Source organism: Strix aluco, chromosome 2 (genome assembly GCF_031877795.1).
Source record: "Strix aluco isolate bStrAlu1 chromosome 2, bStrAlu1.hap1, whole genome shotgun sequence".
In the NCBI taxonomy this organism is placed as follows: domain Eukaryota; kingdom Metazoa; phylum Chordata; class Aves; order Strigiformes; family Strigidae; genus Strix; species Strix aluco.
In genome coordinates this window covers 64,641,320-64,663,664 of record NC_133932.1, presented here as the reverse complement: position 1 = coordinate 64,663,664, position 22,345 = coordinate 64,641,320, and the positions used below count along the sequence as shown (strand labels likewise).

The window sequence follows — 22,345 nt, the reverse complement described above, 5'->3', positions numbered from 1 at the left end:
TGGGAATAGATGACAGAATTGGTAACCAAAGGACAGACACAATCTTACTGTCCACTTCTCTGAAACACACAGGAGTCTCTGGTTTTTTTTTATATTGACTCTACTCAGAAGAGGTGAAAGAAACTAGATTTTAAATAAGAGATATAAGAAACTAGAGGATATGTCAGCATCACCATCAACGCCCTTCTTCATTTTTCTACCACTTACACCAGGAAGAAAGACAGACTTACAGTATATAGGAGGCAATTCAAACCACCCACACCTGACACTTTTGGAAACTTTTCCTCTATTTTCAAGAAACAAGAGATGATAAAGAAAACTGTGAAGATGGGCTGTCACTTAGAGGCGGCTACAGCCCACTGGAGGAAAGAATTGCTTTCATATGCAGAATTCAGCTTGTAAACAAGGGGGACAAAAAGGAGAAAAACAAAGGACATCTCTGAGCAAAGAAGATTGCTATGCTGAGAATCAGACTCCCTAAATTATGTCAAAGTTAGCAGTCAAGTACCTGAGCCTTAGGAAGAAGTCCAGATGATCTTCTCAGCACCAAATACTGTTGGTATTTAAGCTTATTAGATATTTCTCATGGTCAGCCCTAAATTTCTCTAGGTGACTGAGGTTTGAAGCTGGAAATGCTTGGAAGTACCTAGTTCTACAGAGGCATCTAAGACATCATTAGGCTGTAGAATGGGCAGATATTGTAAAGCCACACATTCACCTCCTTTGACTCTTGTTCCTCAGCTGCTCACTTCAGACAGGCACAGACACCAGCAATCACAAGGAAGCCATCACTGGCTAGAACAGATATCATGAAGCTTTCAGGCCTTGACATCTGAAATCTGTTACTACAGCTCCTAAACTGTACACACTCTGCCTGTGTCCTTACCTCCAGCAAAGGTTCACATTACAGGGACACTATACCACCAGCCAGTACTACCTGGCAGCTGGCTTTACTTGAGATTGTTTGAGAAGGTGAAGCTTTCCCAAGTCACACCAAAGCTTGTTGTGCTGGGAAGGCCTGTGTTGTCTATGTTAACACCTGCTCTGCTGCCCCCAGAACATGATCTTTTCTTTCCTTGCCCCAGTATGTTCCTTGGCAGAAAAAACCAAAAAAGTACAGGAAAAATAATCTACAAACATTGCTCAAGGTGCTTCAATAATATGCTGTCTGTCTGCCTAAGGACTGTGTTAAAAAAGAGTCACCGCTGTAGCTTAAATTGCATTCGTAAATTGGAGGGAAAAGACTGTAAAGGGAAACATTTCTTGTCTTTTTATTATAACGTACTATATATAATGCAGTTAATTTAGCATGAATTTTCATTCAGTGGTCTTAAAAAAAGAAAAGAAAGAAATCTTAACATCTTTGATGAATGCCCCTGAGGGAATCCTAGAGACACCTAGTAATAAAACCCAATGTAATCAAATGCAGGTTTTCTATGGCTGCTGAACTCAGCAGAGAGAGCATGGTTTCAGTGCAGCATAGACACATTAACTTCCAGAGCAATTGGAATTTTGCAGTTTCCTTTGCAGAATTCCCTTTCTGCTAACAAAGCCTGCCAGCATAGCCAGTGACTTTACAAATAAGAAGAAAAAATCGACTTAAAATCTACAGCTATGTCTTCACAAAAAAGAAAGAGCTTGTCAAGATCAGAGAGAACTAAACCTACCTGACGGCCGCATCGCTACCATGCAACATAGTCTTTCTCCCTCCTTTGTTCATGGATTCTTTTAATTTATGACTCAGTTTTGGAACTAAACGTCCTTTATCATTAAATCTAACCATCTGTGTATTTGTGTTGTGTTACAATTAACTTGAAATATGTGATTATGGTCTTTGACCAGATAATATCTGGGAGGAGAAAAAATCCAATTAGAATAGCAGTTTACGTAAGGAAACAAAGCTGCTGAATTCTGATTTATGGCAAAAGCTCTTTGGTTTATTAATAAATCAAATAGTTCCATTTCTTCCCTGTGAAATGGAAGGGTAGCTGCACACTGTATATTACAACTGATGACACTGTTTTGATGTGAAAATGCCTTTTGGTAAATGAATGAACAAATACATTAAACACTGTGTGCATGTGACTGCTTTCAGTGGTCATAAAAAAGCACAAAGTTAACATAAGATTTCACAATGATCAAAGTTTTGTTCCTTTTTATGCTGATACCCACACTTCAGCAGCAAATGAAACATAAACTCTGATGATGTTCTCATGTATTAACAGCTAAGAGAAGCTGCAGCTAGACAGAGGTTAAAGCCAAAAGTGTTGCTTTTACAGTGCACAGATCATGACTTCTGCTGTTTTCTGGGTAAAAGTCCATGCAAAAATTAAATTATCCACCACTACCTTTAGTTTTTCTCTTACAGAGGTTTTCTGCATCACTGTTAAGACACAGCAAACAAGATCAAAATATGGTCAAAAATAGCACTTCCCCAGACCTTTGTGCAGCAGTTATCTCATGTGCCTGATTTCCAGTGTTTTACTTCCCACTTGCAGAATGGTGGGCATTAAAGCTGTCCCAGCCTCAAGAGGGATGAAAAGCTCCATGCCTAGACAGACTGCAATCTGAATTGAGGTTTTCCAGTGCCTAATTTCCCTGAAAACTTGACTTATTTGGTGTTCTCATGGTCTCCCACTGCACATCAACAAGGCCAGGTCACTCACAAAAAGCCACTGGAGGCATTTTTTTTTCTTTTCCGAAGGTATGTATCATATTTATTACATGGTACCTTTGCATGTGTCCCAGACTTGTGCCTCGTGCACGACTGACATGAACAACTGACTTTCTGGTTGATACAAACCTGGGAGAGATTCACCGATTGCAAATAAGTTCCCCAGAGTATTTCACGAAACTGTTGGTTGGCAAAGGCCGGGGCTAAATTCTGTTAATGTCAGTCATATATTTCTGTTAAGTAACCTGTTATCTTTTTGCTATAATGTACATTTTACTTGCCATGACTAATTCTAAGGGTAAGTCCCTGCAAAGTACAGTAAGGCAAAATATCCTGCTTACATTTAACTACTAGGTAGTGCTTAATTTTGAGCACAGACTAGCATTGTTAAAATGGTACAGAAAAACTGTGCTTGAAAGGATTCTTGAAGGTCACTTGGAGAAACAAGAAATCTAAAGAAGGGCCAGAAATTATTATACTAATTTCAGTGAGTGCTGACTTGAAATAAGTCAATGTGAGCACCACATATGTTAAAGTCTAAGCAAAGTCAAGCACATTGTATTATTTTAACAGAAAAAAAGAAACAGCAACCAGAAGTCAAAAATTTTTACTCCTGCATTAACACTCTATGGCTGCACACAATCATATTCCCACTTGTGCCTCTCTCCCTCCAGGTCAATCAATCTTGAATTCTCTTTGAAATGATGAAAGAGCAACAGCATGAGAGATGGATGGTATTTAGTAGTGAAGAAACACAGATTTGGTTTCCATGAAACTGAAAAGGAATTGAAACCTTGTTTCCCTTTATCCTGAGCAAACGGGACTAGTGTAAACCTCTCTGCCCATGCTATTCATACTACCTTAGTGCTTGCAGGCTCTGAAAGATTAGTACTTTCTTCTTTACCAAATGTTAGGTATTGCCCCTGCTTTTTTGACACAGTAAGCATGGATATAAGCATCATCCATATAGGCACCAATTTGGTTCTCTGCTGGTCTTTCAGACACATGCTGTTCCTTCTGTCAGGTTTGAATTTCACATCACCATCATGGTATCACAGCAATGGCACTCTACAATAGGGCTCCCAAGCTGTACTGTCTGCACACTGGCAATAGGATGCAAGTTACTTCAAAGAGTAAAACCACAAAATATGTCTGGGTGCCTTTGCTCTGGAGAATGTCGGGAATGGTTGGATGGTTGGTGAACACTGTCAGAAAAACTGGATGACCACAGGGCTGCACACAGGGAATGAGAAGGTAAAACTGGTGGCATGCCTTGTCCAGCGTTGCATGGCCTAGCAAGACACCAGGAACCTGTTGCTGTGACCACCAGGGCACAACACAATTCTTTTTCTGTGGGTAAGTCATAACAAGGTCTTGAAAGATGCAAATCAGAGGTTTCAGTCATTTCTTCCCATATGGTTTGAGAGTTTCAGAAATATAGAAATAAAGAAATACATCATTTTGTCAACCATGAATGAATAGAAACATTCAGGTATATGCCCACATTGGGGCTGTTCATACCGTGCATTCAGAAGCTTTCAGTGACTGAATGTTATCCGCTTCACTCTATTGGTAAGAATTCTCTTACCAATATAATTTTAAAAATAGGTCTTGAAGGTTTCTGCATGTGTGAAATGATGCACAAGATACATCAGAGGAGTGAAGACCACTTCTTGCTTCACTCTTCTGTCATATTATGTCATATCAAAATGAAAAAATTAAAAAAATCCAAGAGGAATAAAAAAGAATTAATTTACTTCAGTAATATGAAACTGACTTTCCTCAAATACTTGACTTCATATTTTGATTTTGACAAAATAGTCTTAGTTCACTGCCTTCCTCTGAAAAAAATGCTGACTTTTTAGGAACTCATAGGTATTCCTGAAAGTTTGAAACTCATCAAAAGGACACACAGTGATACTTATGTTAGGTATTTTATGTACTCAGGGATTCCACAGCATATATTTCATTTCTTCAGAAATCTTCTTGTTAGGAAAATGTTTAACATCCTATCCATAAATCCTACTTCTTCCAATTTCTTAAAACTTTGGGAAGTTCATTCTCACTCTAAATGCAGCAATGGAAAGCCTGATTTCCCTTACGTAAGCAGACTTAGATTGCAAAAACCTGCTAAATATTGATTCCTTCAAAGCTGAATTTCAAATTAAAGTTAAATTGCAGATGTAAAAGGTTTTATGACTAGGCTTTAACAATGCTCTACCTGCTAAACCTGATAAAGAGTTCCATTTAAAACAGTAACTTAGGTCTGCAAAAATTGGGATGTGTCTCTGGGGAAAGCACAATTGTACACAGGAGAATAAAACATAATGGAAAGGTGTTTTCTTTAAAATTTTCCTTAAAATAAACCACTGTCCTTTATTTCTCAGGTGACTATTGATGTATCACCCTCTGAAAAACTTGTATCTTAAAAAGGCAGAGTGTTGAGGGGAAGAAAATGTCACAATGCCTCTACAGAGTGGGAAACAACAGGTAGATGGATGAAAGAACTATAGAGATCTGTCACAAAAAAAAAGGAGACTGAATTTATTTCTCTCCAACAGGACTTGGAACTTCAGCTGTAAGATCACTCTGAATCTCTACAGTGAAATGCCAACCTTTCCAACTCTGCTGGCAACCTCACCAAACTGTCATAGCCTAAGCAAAGCATGCTGCTCTGCCAGATGAGTTAGTTTGACAATTACACAGTGTTCAAACATACTCCCCTTCATTAAATGCATGTTGTATGGGTGATTTAATGGCCTGCTAGTGATATTAATAATGCACAGTTATTAAAATGTTTTCCTTTATTCTTCTGCCCTACTTTAGTGCTGCAGAAACCTGTGTTTGATGTTGAGTCCTTCCTTCCAACAGGACAGGATGAGTACCCCAGGATGCCCTTGGGTGACAGTGACAGTTACCTGCTTATCACATTGTGTTTACTAGCTATGCTGGGGATCTAATCCAGACTTCTCCCTGCAGTACAATTGCTGGATGAGGGCTCTGAGATTTGTTTTGGCGTGTATGTCTGGAGGAAACAAAAAGGGAGAAATGGAGTCATGGGGACAACTCAAAGGAAATATTTAATAGACAAAAATCTGCGTCAGCCAGAAAAATAGCTTTCCAGTTTAAAAGCTTTTAAGTGCAATAAGAAGGCATCCTCCTAATGCATTGGTCCATCCTATTATTACTTTATGTAACAGTACCCTGCATTTACCATATAAAATTAATCTGACATTTTATTAATGTGCAACTGGAATTACATATTGATTTTATGTATCCAAAGCATGCAGATTGTTTATATACTGGAAGAGTGAAATGTTTTAATGTCTAAACTGCATTAGTCTCTCTGGCAGAATTTATCTGTGCCACTAACTCACAAGAATAGGAAGAAACAGTTTGATCTATGCTATTTAGGAACTAAACAGATCCAGACGTACATCAGAATTTAATAGCTTTGTTTTCCACACTGACAACTACTACTATAATTGGATTTTTTTCAGTACTGTTTGTTTAAATGGAACAGAGTTGTTCAGTATTCAGAAATACCGGAACAGCTGAGCAAGCCAAATAGATGTTAGGGGGCTGATCTTCCTCTGGCTGACCTGAGTAAAAGTTTTCCCCTTTGCAGAAAATAATATGAGGGAACAGTGCAATACCCAGCCTGCCTGCAGGAGAAGAAATATTTTCTTGCAAGGCCAAGGAAGACCTCAATAATTCTATGAGACAGCTGAGGAAATTGCTGTTAGTCAATCATGGGACAAAAGTATCAAAAAAAATGTCAACAATGCTGAAAATACACACATGCAAGTTCTAATGTCCCTTGGGATGATGGCCACCCTCAGCAACGCACTGAAAATTACAGTGGTGTGAATGAACTCATTCATGGACTATATTAGCACTGGAGTGGTAAGGGAACAGAGTATGTCAAGGCTGAAATACAGACCCAGACCTGGACAATTAAGAAAGTGGTACCTGCCTGTTCCAAAAGCCAGCCACTGAAATAAATGAATGGGTTCTTAGTCTGTAAGAACCAACCTCAGCGTTAGCTCAGTGCTTCAACTAAACCACAAACCAAGCTTCTCAAGGGCTCACAAAACTCCGCGGACAACCTGCACTGCTCCTCCAGAGGCTTTTCACTTCATGCTCGCAGACACTCGGTAAGATTTAACCTTTCCCACTCTCCAGTGATTTTCCCTTTCTGGAGAGATTTCTAGTCGTCTTTCTGCTGCATTTTGTAACCACTGGAAGAAAACTTCACTTGATTAGTGGCAGAAGCATTGCACGGTCATTTTAATTTAGTAGCACAACAGTTCAGGTCAGTTTTGGCCTGCTCCTGCTCTAGTCTGGGCTGCTGGCCAGTTTGACTTCTTGTGGGATGAACTTCTGCCAGAAGAAATGGGAATGGGAAGGACTAAGACCCTTCAACCAGAAGAGGGAAATGCCAAGCACCTCTCTTACATCATTCCACAAATAAAAACCAGAACATTGGAGTCCTGACATGAGAGAGTGTGTCTGGTAATGAAGGATTTTCCTTATGAATGGTAAAACCTAACAGTAGCAGCTGTAGTGTCAGGATGCAGCTAAACACACCAAAGCTTGATGAGCCCATCTCAACTTGATGACAGGGAATCTAGATAAAAGGAGCTTTACCTTGCAAGGCATTATGTTTAAGAGACATTTCTAGGATGTGAGGGAAACCTGTAACATATAGTGACCGTCCAAGGAACTGAGAGACTCCAGCCCCTGCCAGCTGCAAGAGAGCACAGAGGAAAAGAAGCAGTCCTAATGAAAAGACACCTTTTATTCCAAATACTACAGGGCAGCATTCATATCAGCACTATCACAGGTTTGTCAGCCTTTCCACAAGCATCTCCAGTGTGAGAAGGCTATATAACCAAGAAAAACTCCCCGAGCTGGACACTAGCATGCTGTCTTCGCTTGGAATTGTACCTTGTATCAACATTCACTATCCCATGTTGAATGCCTGCCCTACTAATGCTCCTAAGGCAAACACGGCATTCAGATGGCACCTTCTCTGCTTAATCCCAGCTGTTTCTGTACTTCACTCATAGCCCTGTGGAGAGGGTAGAGGGGCAGCTGTGAAGATTAACAGTCAATCTGAGGGCAGCAGGGCTGTGGTTGGCATGCATGGTACATGGGGGAAGTTGGGATGGCTGCAGAACTCTGGTCTGTCTATTCTCATCTACTATTTTACTGAGCAAGTTCCTTTTCTATCAACATGTTAAAGACTCCAGTAGCAAAGTGAAAAGCACTTTTTCAAAAACTCAAAGAATTCAAGTGTGATTTTTTTCAGACACCAACTGGTTACATAGAATTTATGAAAAGAAATTCATGATGGCCTTGCCAGTTCCGAAACTGGACAGCAGAGGTGGGAAACGAGCTGAGGGAGAGGAACAGGTATTGCTGGGATAGGGACTGAGGTTCGCCTCTCTGTTCAGCACTCTAATCAGCCTCATGCTTCAGACACACGCAATGGTTACAAAGTTCCTGCACAGTCTTGTCTTTAGTAATCTGTATGCTTTGTTCAGTTGTGTGGAATTAAAACATACATGAATATGACCTGTTGAATCTGTCTGCTCTGGCACAGTAGAACAGCAGAGTTTATTACTCTTGTGCAGACTTCTCTCACCAGCTATCTTATCCTCTGGGCAGATTTAATCTACTTGGATTTCTGCAAGGCCTTTGATACATTTCTCCTCAACATTCTTGCCACTAAATTGGAGAGAGATGGGTTTGATGGAAGGACTGTTTGATGGATAAGGAACTGGCTGGATGGCTGTGTCCAAAGAGTTACAGTCAATGGTTCGATGTCCAAGTGGAAATCAGTAACCAATAGTGTCCCTCAAGGGTCTGTACTGGGACCAGTACTATTCATCAGTGACGTAGACAGTGGGATTGCGTGCACCCTCAGTAAGTTTGCAGATGACACCAAGCTGAGTGGTGCAGTTGATACGCTTGACGGAAGGGATGCGGTCCAGAGTGACCTTGACAGGCTTGAGGAATGGACCCATGTGAACTTCATCATGTTAAACTAGGCCAAGTTCAAGGTCTTGCAGCTGCATCGGGGCAATCCCCAATATCAATACAGACTGGGGGATGAATGGATTGAGAGCAGCCCTGTGGAATAGGATCTGGAGATACTGGTGGATGAAAAATTGGACATGACTCCGCAATGTGCGCTTGCAGCCCAGAAAGTCAGCTATATCCTGGACTGCATCAAGAGGAGTGTGGCCAGCAGATCAAGGGAGGTGATTCTCCCCCTCTGCTCTAGTGAGACCTGACCTGGAGTACTGCATCCAGCTCTGGGGTCCCTGGTACAAGAAAGACATGGATGTGGTTAGAATGGATCCAGAAGAGGGCCACAAAAATGATCAGAGGAATGGAACACCCCTCCTGTGAGGACAGGCTGAGAGAGTTGGGGTTGTTCAGCCTAGAGAAGAGAAGGCTCCAGAGAGACCTTATTGTAGCCTTTCAATACTTAAAAGGAGCTTATAAGAAAATGGAGAGAGACTTCTATTAAGGGCTGCAGTGACAGGACAAGGGGCAACAGTTTCAAACTGAGAGTAGATTTAGATTGGATATAAGGATTAATTTTTTACTATGAGGGTTGTGAGACACTGAAACAGGTTGCCCAGAGAAGCTGTGTATGCCCCATCACTGAAGTGTTCAAGGCCAGGTTGGACAGGGCTTTGAACAACCTGATCTATGGAAGATGTCCCTGCCTATGGCAGGGGTGTTGGATTAGATGGTCTTTAAAGGTTCCCTTACAACCCAAACTATCCCATGATTATATGATTCTTATGTAAATATTCATTATTGTAAGAATTCAATAAGTGTGAGATGTGGAAGTGCAACCAGTGAGAACAAATGTCAGGAATAAGACCAACAGGGAGAACATCAATGAATAAAATAGTTTGTGTAGTTTTTCTTCCATGTCATTATCAGTTATCTACCTTAATCAAAGATCACTGAAACAGCTTCCTGTGGATCACCAGGAGATCCTCCACTGGTTTTTGTTTCTTAATAGCTGACATGACTCACCTCCACGTAGTTAATAGCAGGATAAAGTAATTTTTATTCCTTCCCGTTACACTGCAGCAGCCTGTAAGTCAGATCCCTGTGATCGCAGCCATGCAGGCCACACTGCTATACAGGTATATGAGTATACTTAGCCATCTGAGGCATGGTTTTGAATCTGGTCTTTAATCAAGTCAGGCCACAAATATAATAAGCAAACAAGCTTGGAAAAGTTAAGTAGAGAATGGGAAACGCTTATGACAACTTATACATGCTTTCTAACCATGTCATATGTTAAACATCAAATTCTCTTTCTTTTAGAAGTCAAAAGGCTAAGTGTTCCCTGCTTTCATGTAAACCAGTCCATTACTGTGTCATTAAGAAAACTGAATTAGTGTATCAGCACTGCTGTCTATAAATCTCCATGCACTACTGATGTTTTTAATTCAAAACCAAATGGAAATATAAGCACTATATTTCTGTGTGGAGAACAGTATCTTCTCCAGTCACATACCTACAGGACGATCATAGCTTTCTCTCTCACAAGAATATATGCATATGTAAAGTGTCTGACCATCACAGAGTCATAGCAGAGCTTGAAAGTATGAACCTGAGAATAACCAGTGAATGGAAATTTTCATGAATCTATTGAAGTAACAGTTTTGAGACATATGGCCAGCCACTTCCTATGTACGTAACATTTTAATGCAAATTTCCACTGGCCTCCATGGCCTTATCAGTACTAAAATGCATGAAAGACTTGGAGGGTAGCAGGTGGAGAAAAGAGAAGTGGGATGAGGGTTCACATCCCGGATGCTGAGATAAATACAGGAGTTCCTCATTCTGTTGCTATGCCTTTTCTGACAGAAAAACAGACCCCTTCTCCAACTCAGTGCTTCCAAAGAAAAGTGAGACCATACCATCATATCTGGAGTTAAGCGTGGCTTAATACTGTGAACCCTCCTGCTCTGGAAAAGAAGGCATTTCCATCCTTTCCTAACCACTGATACTGCCAACTGGGGTTGTGGTATCAGAGACAAGTGTAGCATGATGCGTTTCCAGCTCAAAAATCCTGTTTCTAAAATCAGGAGTTCTCAGCATTATATTACAAAATCTCATTTCTGAGAACAGATATTCCAGGTATTTCCTGTTTCCATTTGACAGGTCAATGTATGGCAAAACAATAAACAGTTCCAGAAATACACGTCTGTTCAGTAAAACTTAGGCTAGGAGATCAGAAAAGTCACGACCAAGAAAAAAAAAATTAATTGGAAAGTCTCTTCTTAACTTGTAACTTTTAAATGTAAATGTTTACTACTCTATAACAGGAAAGCAGTATAACATTTTATTTTCTCTACAGACCTGAAATGACCTCTTGTTTTCTAATGCTTTTTCAGAGAAACAGCAGAACAGAGAGGTGCTGGACTATCAATACAGAGAATGAAATGTCCTGCCTCTCTAGAGGTCAGATGCAGCACAAGCACTGGCATAATACATTTCCTTACATGGATTTACCACTGTTCCACCGGTGCTGAAAGGATTACGTTAGGGATGGGAGGCCCTTCACAGCCAAGACATTCAAACTTAGATTCATCAATTTAGCCCCTTTAACCTATATTTAAACACCAAAACAAATAGCCAATGCCAATTGTAAAAGTCAAGTACTTGGCACCCTTCAGAACTGGACTGTTCCTCCACCACCCCCCCACCCCCCCCGCCCCCCCCGCCTTCTGCCCCAAATGCTTAGATTAAGATATCCAAAATTTTCTCTTACAGTTTTTCAAATTTTTTGTCCCTCTAGTGAAGCTCTCTTGACACTCAAATTTGCGGCCTGGACACCTGTACAATGGAAACTAGAAAGAGTTGATAACCTTGCTCAAAGCTGACCACCAAGGAGGAAGTGAACCATCATTCTTGTGTTTTTATTTCCCCATATCTCCCAGTGTGAGACAGCTGACTAAATGCCATGAGAAAACTGAAGAGTGAAAAATTGTTCTCAGCCTTCCTTTAGGACTTTTAGCTCACACAAGAGTTTGCCACAGCACTGACTTGGGTCCTGCTCTGCACTGGGCTGTTCTGCACACAGCTGCTACACGTTTGTTTCTCTGTTAGAGAGACAGTAGTTGCTTCCTCTTTAACTAGACACGTCCACGGTTTCCACGCAAGTCATCTCTGAATATGGTACTATCCGAAAAAAGATACAATAAAGGTGTAGAGCTTTTCATAGTGATTCAACACTCATCAGAGGAATCTACTGAACGTTCAAGGCATGACCTCAGACAAAGGGTGTGACACAATCACATTTTGCACTGACAAACACAGGTCTTCTTACAAGAGTTGTTTTTCTAAAATCTTCAGCTAAACTTTAGAACTAAAAAAATAGTTTATAATTTAATATTCTGGTAGTGCACAGGGAAAAACAGTTTTCTATTGCTTGTTTGTTTTTTTTTTTTTAACTCTCTTTTCCCTCAGGGAAATCTAATTTTGGCAACATGTGTGGGATGGAGCACTAATCTGCTGTTTTAACATGTGCATATCTGGAATTTTCAAGCCACTTTTCCTAGCCTTGTGAACATTCTCAAAATACTGAAAAAAAACCCACAACGGATAACCCCCAAAAGATGCTAGAGAGACATTCACGGTTCTTGTGGCCTGATTCTACCCTGTTAAAATACTTACAGTCTAAACAACACTGAGTATGTTGATTAATTCACATCTACTTGATTATAATAGTGCACTATTCCCACTAATTTCAGGTGGATTATAGCCTTAGGGTATCAGTGGGACAAGGAGTGACAGGGAGAGTATAGCTAAGTCCATTCTTGTGTTGCTTTAGAAGACTCAGAGTCTTTGAGATAAGAAGCTCGTATCAGCAGGTGAGTTGAAAACTACTAGTCTGCTGGGGAGTTGTGCTGATTTAACTTCAGCTGTTCTCTCAAACTGGGCTAGTTTAACCAATGCAGATGGCTGCACATGAAATCTTAGCTCAGTTTAGGCTAAACCAAAATTTGGAAATTGCTTTTTTCCCTCTTTTTAAAAATTTTTTTTGAGGGAGAAAATCTGAACGCACAAGCAACATCTCCACTGAGATACCAAGGCTGTCCTGTGAGTTGTTTTCATGCAACTAGCATGAGTTGCCCTTCCCAAAGTACCTCATATATAGAGCAGTCTGCAGCCACCAACAGCCAGGCTTACAGTGCAGCCCTTCTAGAAAGCAGTCTTCTCTTCTCTTCTGGACTAGTTTCTGCCTAGGACTCACAGGGAAAGAAAGAGATGTTATAAATGGCTTAATGCTTGGAACAGGGAGCTGTGGGACTGTTCCTCTAAGTCCAGCTGTAGTCAGTATGCTTCCAGCACCGTGCAGCAACAGGTAGGGCTGGAATGAAAGCTGGATCTGTCAATGCAGCCCAGCTTCCAGGCTGGGACAGATGAGCAAACGTGCCTGCAGTAAGCATTGGATCTGAATTTATACATATTCCAGAAGGGTTCACATACTGACTTGTGAGGAAATCAGACTGATGAGTTATTTTGGTGCCAGTCTGCATGTAAATGAACTCTCCCAAACAGGCTGACACCAAATTCAGATGTGCTTTTTAGACAAAGTAAATAAGCAGCCACAAAGTCATTTGCAAGGCTTATCTAAACCTGTTTAATCATGCTAGTACAAGCTTGTTTTGAACAAAGGTCTAGTCTTAGGAGAAAATGAGGAAAAAAATATGCATCACCTACCCCCACCATCTCTCAGAGGGATACATGCACCTTCTCACAGGGAATGGCAGCTGCTAGGTTTAGCTTAGCTTTCAGATGAACTGAAGCTTTCCACATAAACATCCAGGACATGGCCAGTGGTTAATAAACCATAACCTGCTCCAGAATCCACAGTGAGTCTTTGTGGATTTTGTTAAAAGGCATACTGAGTAAAAACAGTGGAGCAAGGAAACGTAAATGTTTTTCATGAGTCTAGATTCATACTATCAAAATATCCTAAATCAAGTTTATGAAACCTGAAAGGGAGTTTTGAGCTCTTGCTGCCCAAGCTGTATCTGCTTATCCACTCTCTGAAGAGTGGCTGACACAACGTCTCAGATGGACGGAAAACATTCCATAAGCAACTGTGGAGGGTGTGGTGGCACAAGCAGCCTGCGGAGTAGCACAGAAAACACATTGATTCCTCCTACCTACTGTGTCTCTTATTAGATCCAGTTCACCAGAAATGGCTGCTGTGACTCGGCAGCAGCAAGGGTGGGTTAGAAATTAGAAGGAAACTGGTGGAATACCAAGAAACACTCGTTTTTTCCAAGAGATGCTTACTGGTCACTGCTAACACTGTTACATCACTCACAGTGGGATTTAGCACAGTGCTTACTCCTAGCTGCACTCGCCATCGTGTCATGCTGCACACATGGATCTATGTTTCAATGTGAAGACAGTCCACTATCCTTTTGGCTTTAAAGATGGAGCATGCAGAAATACATTTCTGACTATTTTAAACATCTCTAACACATCCCATTGCTGTAATAGTCGGATAACAAGATCACAGTATTTAAAGTCTCAGAGGAAAAAATGTCAACGCCTGTGAAAAATCTCCTGTTTCCTTTCTTCTTTTTTAACCTACTCACTGAGTGATTTTCTTTTTTCTTGACTATTTTGAGTGTACAACAATGAGGTATACATTCAAACTGGTATCTTCTTACATACAAGCCACAGAGGAATGTATCAGTGACTCTTCTCACAGCTTGTGTACTGACAGGGTGTAGAATAATGTACAGAAAGTACAGGTTTATGTCAGACGGATCACATTCGTTAACAAACATGCAAAGCTAACAAGCAGTATGTTCCCAGTCTACTATAAATTACTCAGACAAATCAAAGCAGCACTAAAATAAGCAATATTTTTGGTCACTTGTGCTATAAAGGAAAACAGTTCCTTGGAATTCACAAGCAGAAAGGTCCAATCCAAGCCCACAAACACTGATCTTGGATCTTCTGAGCATATGTTTAGAGTAAAATAATGCCTGCAAAGCACTGGAGACAAGGATACAGAACAGCTTCTATAGTTGCTTATTGCTGCTTCGAGAGTCGGGCTAAAAAGAGATCAGAACAAAGGTTTGGAAGGGAGAAACTGTAAGACCTTTTACTCTCCGAGACTATGGACCCTCTACACTGTTAATGCTGAAGAGAGACACACAAAGATCCTTCAGAGCATGCTGGCAGAACGGCTGCTCTTCCGGAGGACAGCTGTATCCAACGTAACAGCGTTGGGCTTGCTGGCCTCTGGAGAGGGCTTTTGGAGAGGGTACTGCTGTTGCAAGAGGACTGCCCAGTGCACACCCCACTTCAACGATTCCAAATTGGCAACCAGGCTCTCTGTGACAAGCAGCTCAGTGTAGACCTGTGGGACTGTAAATTGCATGGGTGGGCACAGGGCAGGGACAGAATAAGGAAAGCATAAAAGTGGCTTAAAACAACTGTTCCTACCTCCACCTCCGCTCCTTTCCCATGCCCAGCAGAGTGATGGGTATAGAAATAGCTATCCTTCATCGACCTGCTTCTCAGGCATGTGCTTGGAAGCTATCAGTTAGTTCATACAAGAAACACAGAAATGCCAAGATTTGTAACACAGCTTCTTTTAAAAGCTTGAGATACTGTTACAGAGACATTATTCAAAGACAATTATGGACAGCTGATATTTTAAGAAACTTCCAAAAAATCTGTGTTTCTTGTCCTATGATAAGCCACATGACCAGGCATGTCATTCTGTAAGGGGGGTGGGGGAAGAGTTCAGCAGTGTGGGAAAGAGAGGGTCAGGACTACATAATCTATTTGTTTGTTTTCCTGCTTGAACAACAGTGCTGCAGAGTGACATGGAACCAAACAGCTATAAACATAACAGAGAGTTGTTCTGCTGAGTACAATGGTAATATAAAAATGTAAAAGCATTCTTTCCCAATGCATGAACAGGTTGGGATGCATGTCCTATAAGAGATTTGGGAATGAACTTCTCTGAGGTTTGGTAAAAGGATGATTAGCATTTGATGCATGAAAATTTTGGTCTTCCAAAGTATTTTATGAGATCTAACAATAAACTCTCTCCAGTTGTGGCAAATTAAGACATATCCAGATAGGAACCGAACTTCACTCCAAAAACCAGGCATCACCTTGCTGTTCCATGCTACTTGGCTGTGGGCCTACTATTCATCTAACATCTCCCAGGCAGCTCCCTCTATCCCACTGCTTAGCGTCTCTCAGCAGGGCAACACCTTCAAGAACCAGTAAGAGCCCACCCCTACTAGTATGGGGTGAGGAAGCAAATGCTGCTGCTGCTGCATGAATTAACAGTGTGCTCAGAGAGGTTTTGGCCAGGACTTTAATGAGGATGGCAAGTATTCTGCTGGGTAACTTATGGGATGCTGTTACAGAGAGGCTCAGTGATGCTACAGCTGCAGAGGACTTGGTACTTGCAGGTGTGCAGTTTGCCTCCAAACTCAGTTGACGCAGAAACCTGGGTTTGGGTATTTCCTACTTTCTCAGCTATTTTAAGAGAGGGGAGGTAGTCACATGCGGTTTTCTTACAAGCTCTCTTTCAGTACTTGACTTCTTGGGGTCCATTGCTGTTTTCACTGGAATGAATGAGCTTTCTGTCACTGACCCCAGTTTAACCCTGACAATTTATTATGGACCTCACTGCTATTGTAGCTAGGCATCTGTGATCTGAAATTTATTTTTAAAAATTATTTATCCACATATTTTGGAGCATACCTCTGAGATAGAAAAGTTCCACAATCATCTTAAAATACAGAGAATTAAGATATGGAAGGAGGATGGGCTGGAAATGCAAAGTGTGTTTACGTGTCTGCAGAGCTGACTTAAGTATCTATATAACTCATTTCCTCAGTAAAGCAGGGTATGCTGAGCAAGCCATGGCACGTATACCCTGATGTGCTGAGCTGCCTGGCACATAAACCTAGCTTTTCTTTCCTAGGTAGGCACTGTTTCCTCAGCCTTCTTCCCTAACAGGGTCCATTCAGTCTCTGATAACCTTTAACCTGTTTGAGGAGGAAATGGCACTGCCACTCACTTCCGCACAACAGTCTAAAGGTTACAGGTCTTGCCAAACTGTACAAAACCCATACCTGAAGTCTTTAGCTGCCTGGTTTGGATCAGGAACTGAAACTTCAGTGAGTATGCTAATCATGAGATTGCAGGGGTACTCCCTCCTAGTTTTCCTGCTGTATTAATGCATGCATTTGCTGGTTAAAGACAGAAGAGTGACTCCACAACTGATGGCTCAGGCACACATCTAGGCATCACAGCATCCAGGAGCAGGGGAGTCTGTAGGATTGGCAGGTCCCCTTTCAGCCCATCAGCTTCCAGGAATCACACTCCTAGTTCTGAATTGTGACTCTGCTGACAGGAAGCCGGGGATCCTGTATAAGTATAAGGAACTCCTCCGGGCAGCAAGGCTCTTGAAAGCCACTCCTGCGATGATCTGTACTTGGACACATCAATTCCTTTCACTGTGTTTACCAACACCTTCTGCTGTGTGTCAAATGTTCTTGGATGACAGAAATCCAACCATCTGCTGTGGATGAGTGGAGGAACTGGTGCCTTCCCAGGTTTTCCTTTGAGATAGAGCTGGGACGTGCTCTTAGCTTATAACTGTACCCACAAACACAAAAGCATCCCTGTGTTCCCTAGCCAATATGAAATCTACAGTTTTTGTCCTACATAATGTGCCTGAGGTCATGTGGGAAGTCTACGCTGGCAGAGAAGTGGGATACATCATCTGAGTACCTCCCTGAAGCTCTACCCACTGCGATAAATTTCGTCTCAGTGGGAACAGGATGGGATGTTTGAGAAGCAATTCAATTAGCTTCTTTGAAACAATCAGAGTTTTTGAAACATTTGGCCTGTAGCTTATTAAGTTTCTTGCCGTGGCAGTAGCTGCCATGTCATGTCTAAATTCTATGTGGAAATCACTGATGATTAAACAAGTCTTTATCTCATGCTTTTACAAGCTATTCAGAGGAAGGCTCTATCTACCATAAAGAATTATTTGGAAGGCACACTGACTTTTATCCTATAGGTTGGATTGTAACTTCATTAATGCTGATCTACCTCAATACAATTATAGGCTTCTGATAGGCTTCTGATAGCTTACCACCTTTGATGACAGTGGTAAGGGCAGCAGCTCCCATTGTTTGCAAAATTTCTCAAGTGAGAAGAGCTACTATTAAAAAAACATGTAGCTGAGTTCTAGAAAATTTTTTTTTTTTTTTCTGATGAAATACAGGAAACTGGGGTTAGCTGGCAAGAGTGATGGGAGAGGAGGGCATACAAATAAATACTATTTCAATAAGATTATTAAAGCAAGTAAAACTTCAGGTAATTTCCTCTAATTCTGCTGACAGTAACTGATCTGGATTTTGTTTTGTTTCAAAATAGTGCTGTTGGGGAGAGATAAGCACAGTGAGAGAGTAGTAAAACAGTTTTCCAGCACAGACACCTCCAGAATGCATGTGTGCTGTCCCTTTAAATCTTACAAGCTTTAATGCTCCAAGTGCTGGAGGGATATTCTGCAACACTGAGTTTCAGGCAAAATTCCTAATTGAAACTGATCTGGTTTTCAGGCAGGAAAAGTACTTGTTTGTATTTAAATATCTTCTCACTGGGCAGTTAAAATGTGTTTTCAAAAACCAAGCTACAATAGAAACCATTAAAAAACCCCAACATTTTCCAACCGCACACAATTGCCCCAAATAATTCCTATTCAAATTCAGGGAAAAATTATGGTAAAACTTTTGATACTATGAGGTCAGCTGTTGGCAAGTGTTAGTATTTTAATGACAACCATAACAGTAATTCATTAGCACTACTAGGACAAGCAGATTTAGCTGGTGTGGAGTAGACTGGTGAACAGTTCACTTACCTGAAATAAATTCTTATCTTAAATGAGAGGTAGGAATGGTGACTTACCAGCTCTAAAAATCTCCTCACCACCTGTCTTTGTTTTAAGTTAGTTTCACCATCCAGGTTAGCTGTTTCTATATGGCACAGCCCGTCGGGATCACTTGAAGAGAGCAGCAATATGTCAGCGGGTATAATTTCATTACAGCGAAGCTGCACAAAGTCTCCAACTTTCACTTCTTTCCAGTATCTGCTTATGTATTTCTTGTCATTTCTGGAAAAAAAAAAAAAAAAGTTACAGAACATATATCAAAAAAATACACAGACTGGGGTGCTTACAGTAAGATCTGGATTGATTTGTAACAGGAGTACAGTGCCTTTGGAAGGTCCCCAGGCACTCTCAAGTTACGCTGCGAAGAGGCAATGCAGGGTGCCAGGAGGCTACTTCCCACTGAACTCAGAACCAGGTCTGAGTTCCCAAGACACTCTTTTAAGGCCCAGAGGACAACATGTTGATGTTAGATCTGGCTAAGCAGGGTAAGCAGGAGCTTCATGCACTCTCTTTTTCCTTCCTCCATGCTCTGAGCCATCGGTCTGATGCCATGAAGGGGAGGGGGTCACTGTCCATACTGGGTGAAAAGGAGTCACTTTCAGGGCAAGGGGGGAACTGAGAACAGGCTTGGGCACAGGACACCTTCTTGGCACGGCTCCTGAATGTCCTCCACAATGTACCATCCCCTGATGCACCCTCAAATAGTTTCCCCTTGTTCCCTCCTTCCAACAGGGACAAACTTTGCACAGTGCTGTACATGATACTTGGATGAAGAAGTCAAAAATCCCCAACTGAAAGGAATTTCCAATATTCATCACAAACATGGAATTACAAGGACATGTCATGTGGAAAAATGCAGTCCCAACTGTTCTACTGGGAAAGGACAATGTCATTTCTTCTAAGTATTTCTGCAGTATTACTGTTCTAGCCATAGTGCCGCCTGTTACATAGGCAATTTCTTAGTTACACTGAACCTTTTATTTTGGAGTGTAGTTTCTTTGTTCAAAAACTTACCCACCTGAATTAGACACAGCTACTAAACCTCTCTAGTTTTAAAGGTCATGCTAGTTTGCTAGTTTTTTTACTTTTTTCCTTTTTCTTGAGAGCAAGAGGAAAAAGGAACAGGTGATTGCTTATTTAATTCTAGCTAAAACTCAAGGGTTTAGTTTCATGATACGCACAGACTCATGTGCTTTCTCGGCATCAGTGTAAATTGCTTTCTTCTCTTGTGTTTTTGAAAGAAATTAATTTCCAAACAGCCACAATATTAACTTGGTAAAATACCTCCTGAAAATGGGAAGCTGCTATTTTGACACTTTTCTAAACTGTCAGCAGGCCTTTGGCCGTGTGAGCACTGGATGGCTGTCAGCACTGTCACAGTCACTGTCACCAGAGACAGTCTCCTGTGACAGCACTTTAACTGGCAGAATGGGATTCTAATGGGGGGTGGGGGAGTGGCAGCTATCTTATGTTCTTTAAAGTATATTATTTTAAAATACATCACTTTCAGTAGTAACATGAATAAATTTGTAACCAAGTGGAAACATGCAAGTCCTGCCAATGTTGTTACTTTGGAGTTACTGACAGTCATGCCATGCCTAATTCATCCTTGTCATGCCTTCACTGGTGTTAACAGGAATTAGTAACTTAATTGGCTTTTATTCATGTATTTAACCTAAATCCAGTACAATAATGTATCAGGTAGCACAACAAGGATGTATCAGGTCAGGTTTTACCTCCCAGAATTTCTTCATTGTCCTTTCCTAACATGCAGTTTATAAAGGGAAGAATGAAAATTAGGGCTGTGATTTCTGTTTTGATAAAGGCTGAAAATTTATAAGAGCCAAGTGTAAAACATGATAGTTTAACAAGGGCAGGTAATATACATACTAGGTGCTGAAATTACACTTCACACTCAGGCTGAAACCAGCATTTACCTTTTCCTGCTAATGTCCTATGAACTGTTTTGAAGCCCAGTGTGCCATAATGTAGTACAAATCACCGCACTGCAGATCTAAAGGGTTTGTTAGCCATGCAATCTGTAACTCCAAATCCCTTCACATGTGGCTATTGCTCTTCATCCTTTTTTATTTAACTGTGAAACTGAGTGATGTTCAAATGCATGTGTAATGAGTTGCAGTATAGAAGTACGATCAGGCTAAAAATAGTAAGTAGCCCCATACTATGCTATAAGCACTACACTTTTTTATTTAACTTCTATTGTTTGAAAAGCATTGCTATTTTAGCATTTCCTCATCTCTCACATGCTTAGCAACTGCCACAACTGTATACACTGTGACAGGAAGGGTGGATGTCAAGCAACACAAGGCCAAATGGCTCTGCTGGGATAAATGAAGTTGTTCAGCCCGGAGAAGAGAAAGCTGCAGGAAGACCTTATTGCAGCCTTTCAATATATAAAGGGTCCTTATAAGAAAGACAGAGAGAGACTTTTTACCAGGGCCTGTAGCGAAAGGACAAGGGGTAACGGTTTTAAACTGAAAGAGGGTACGTTTACATAAGACATAAGGAAGACATTTTTTATGATGAGGGTGGTGAGACACTGGAACAGGTTGCCCAGAGAAGCTGTGGATGTTCCATCCCTGGAAGTGTTCAAGGTCAGGCTGGATGGGACTTTGAGCATCCCAATGTAGCTAAGGATGTCCCTGCCCATGGCAGGGGGATTGGACTAGGTCATCTTTAAAGGTCCCTGCCAACCCAAAGCATTCTGTGATTCAGTGAATCTATGAATGAAAAGACCAGGTGCACATGCACCAGGGGCCTGAGGCAGAGCCCCCTTCATCAGACACACAAGAGAACAATTTGGCCCAGTATTTCACTTGATCAGCTCTCTGCTAACAAGGGTCAATAGAGGATGGAAAATTACTCCCTGCATGGAAAATTACTTCCTAATCCTCTTCAGCCAGGGTTGCTCTATGTCCTCTAGCACAGCTCTGAACTCACTTGTCTCGTTGCAGACAGTGAATGGTCACCGCCAAGTACCCTCTGTAGAGTATGGCATGATACTGTTTTCAGATGGGGTGATTCACATAGTGGATGCATTCCTTTAACATGCTCAGCCTACACTTCTGAACCCACAGGTTAGCTCACCTTGAGACCACTGTCATACCTCTAGCCAGTACAAACACACCAAGTGACCCTGTTGACACAATTTTGCTGTTGACTTCTGCAGAGACAGGACTTTGTCATCCAAGTTTTGTATCACCTACTAAATGTTTATTCTTGCTGTTATATTGTGCCAGAAAATTGCAGAAGTTATATGATATAGAGAGCTAGGTATGCCATACTTCTTGTAAGAGAAAGGCTGTCTAAAATTTAAGCTCTCCTTTGTGTTTGTAAGGCGTGGCATACACGAATGCTTAAATTAAATTTTATTTGAAGTTCAGGGATTTAAGCAGTTTTGCTGCAGTGTATCCTCACAGACATTATTCTTCCAGTCCCTCATCAGAAGGGGCCCCTTCCATGACTCTGATGATGTACATTGCATTGGCCTGCTATGATAGAAAACCTGAATTAAACACAGTACATCCATGGGTAGGCATATGTGCATCATTACATGTTTGGTGTTGTTTTCAAACTGTTCAGTACCCTTTTCAACTATAGAGCAAACATAACATTTAAGCTGACACTTCAGCTGAGCTCCTCACAGTAATGGC

The 22,345-nt window shown here is 41.2% G+C and overlaps 1 protein-coding gene across 1 annotated transcript in view; it reads right to left on the bottom strand.

Moving 5' to 3' along the window:
• The window catches only part of ATP10A (ATPase phospholipid transporting 10A (putative)), a 116,761-nt gene that overhangs the window by 53,100 nt on the left and 41,316 nt on the right, over positions 1-22,345 (bottom strand). The window contains exon 2 of the mRNA XM_074815015.1: positions 18,689-18,893. Within this exon, the coding sequence (XP_074671116.1) occupies positions 18,689-18,893 (205 nt within the window). The remainder of the gene's footprint in view (positions 1-18,688; positions 18,894-22,345) is intronic.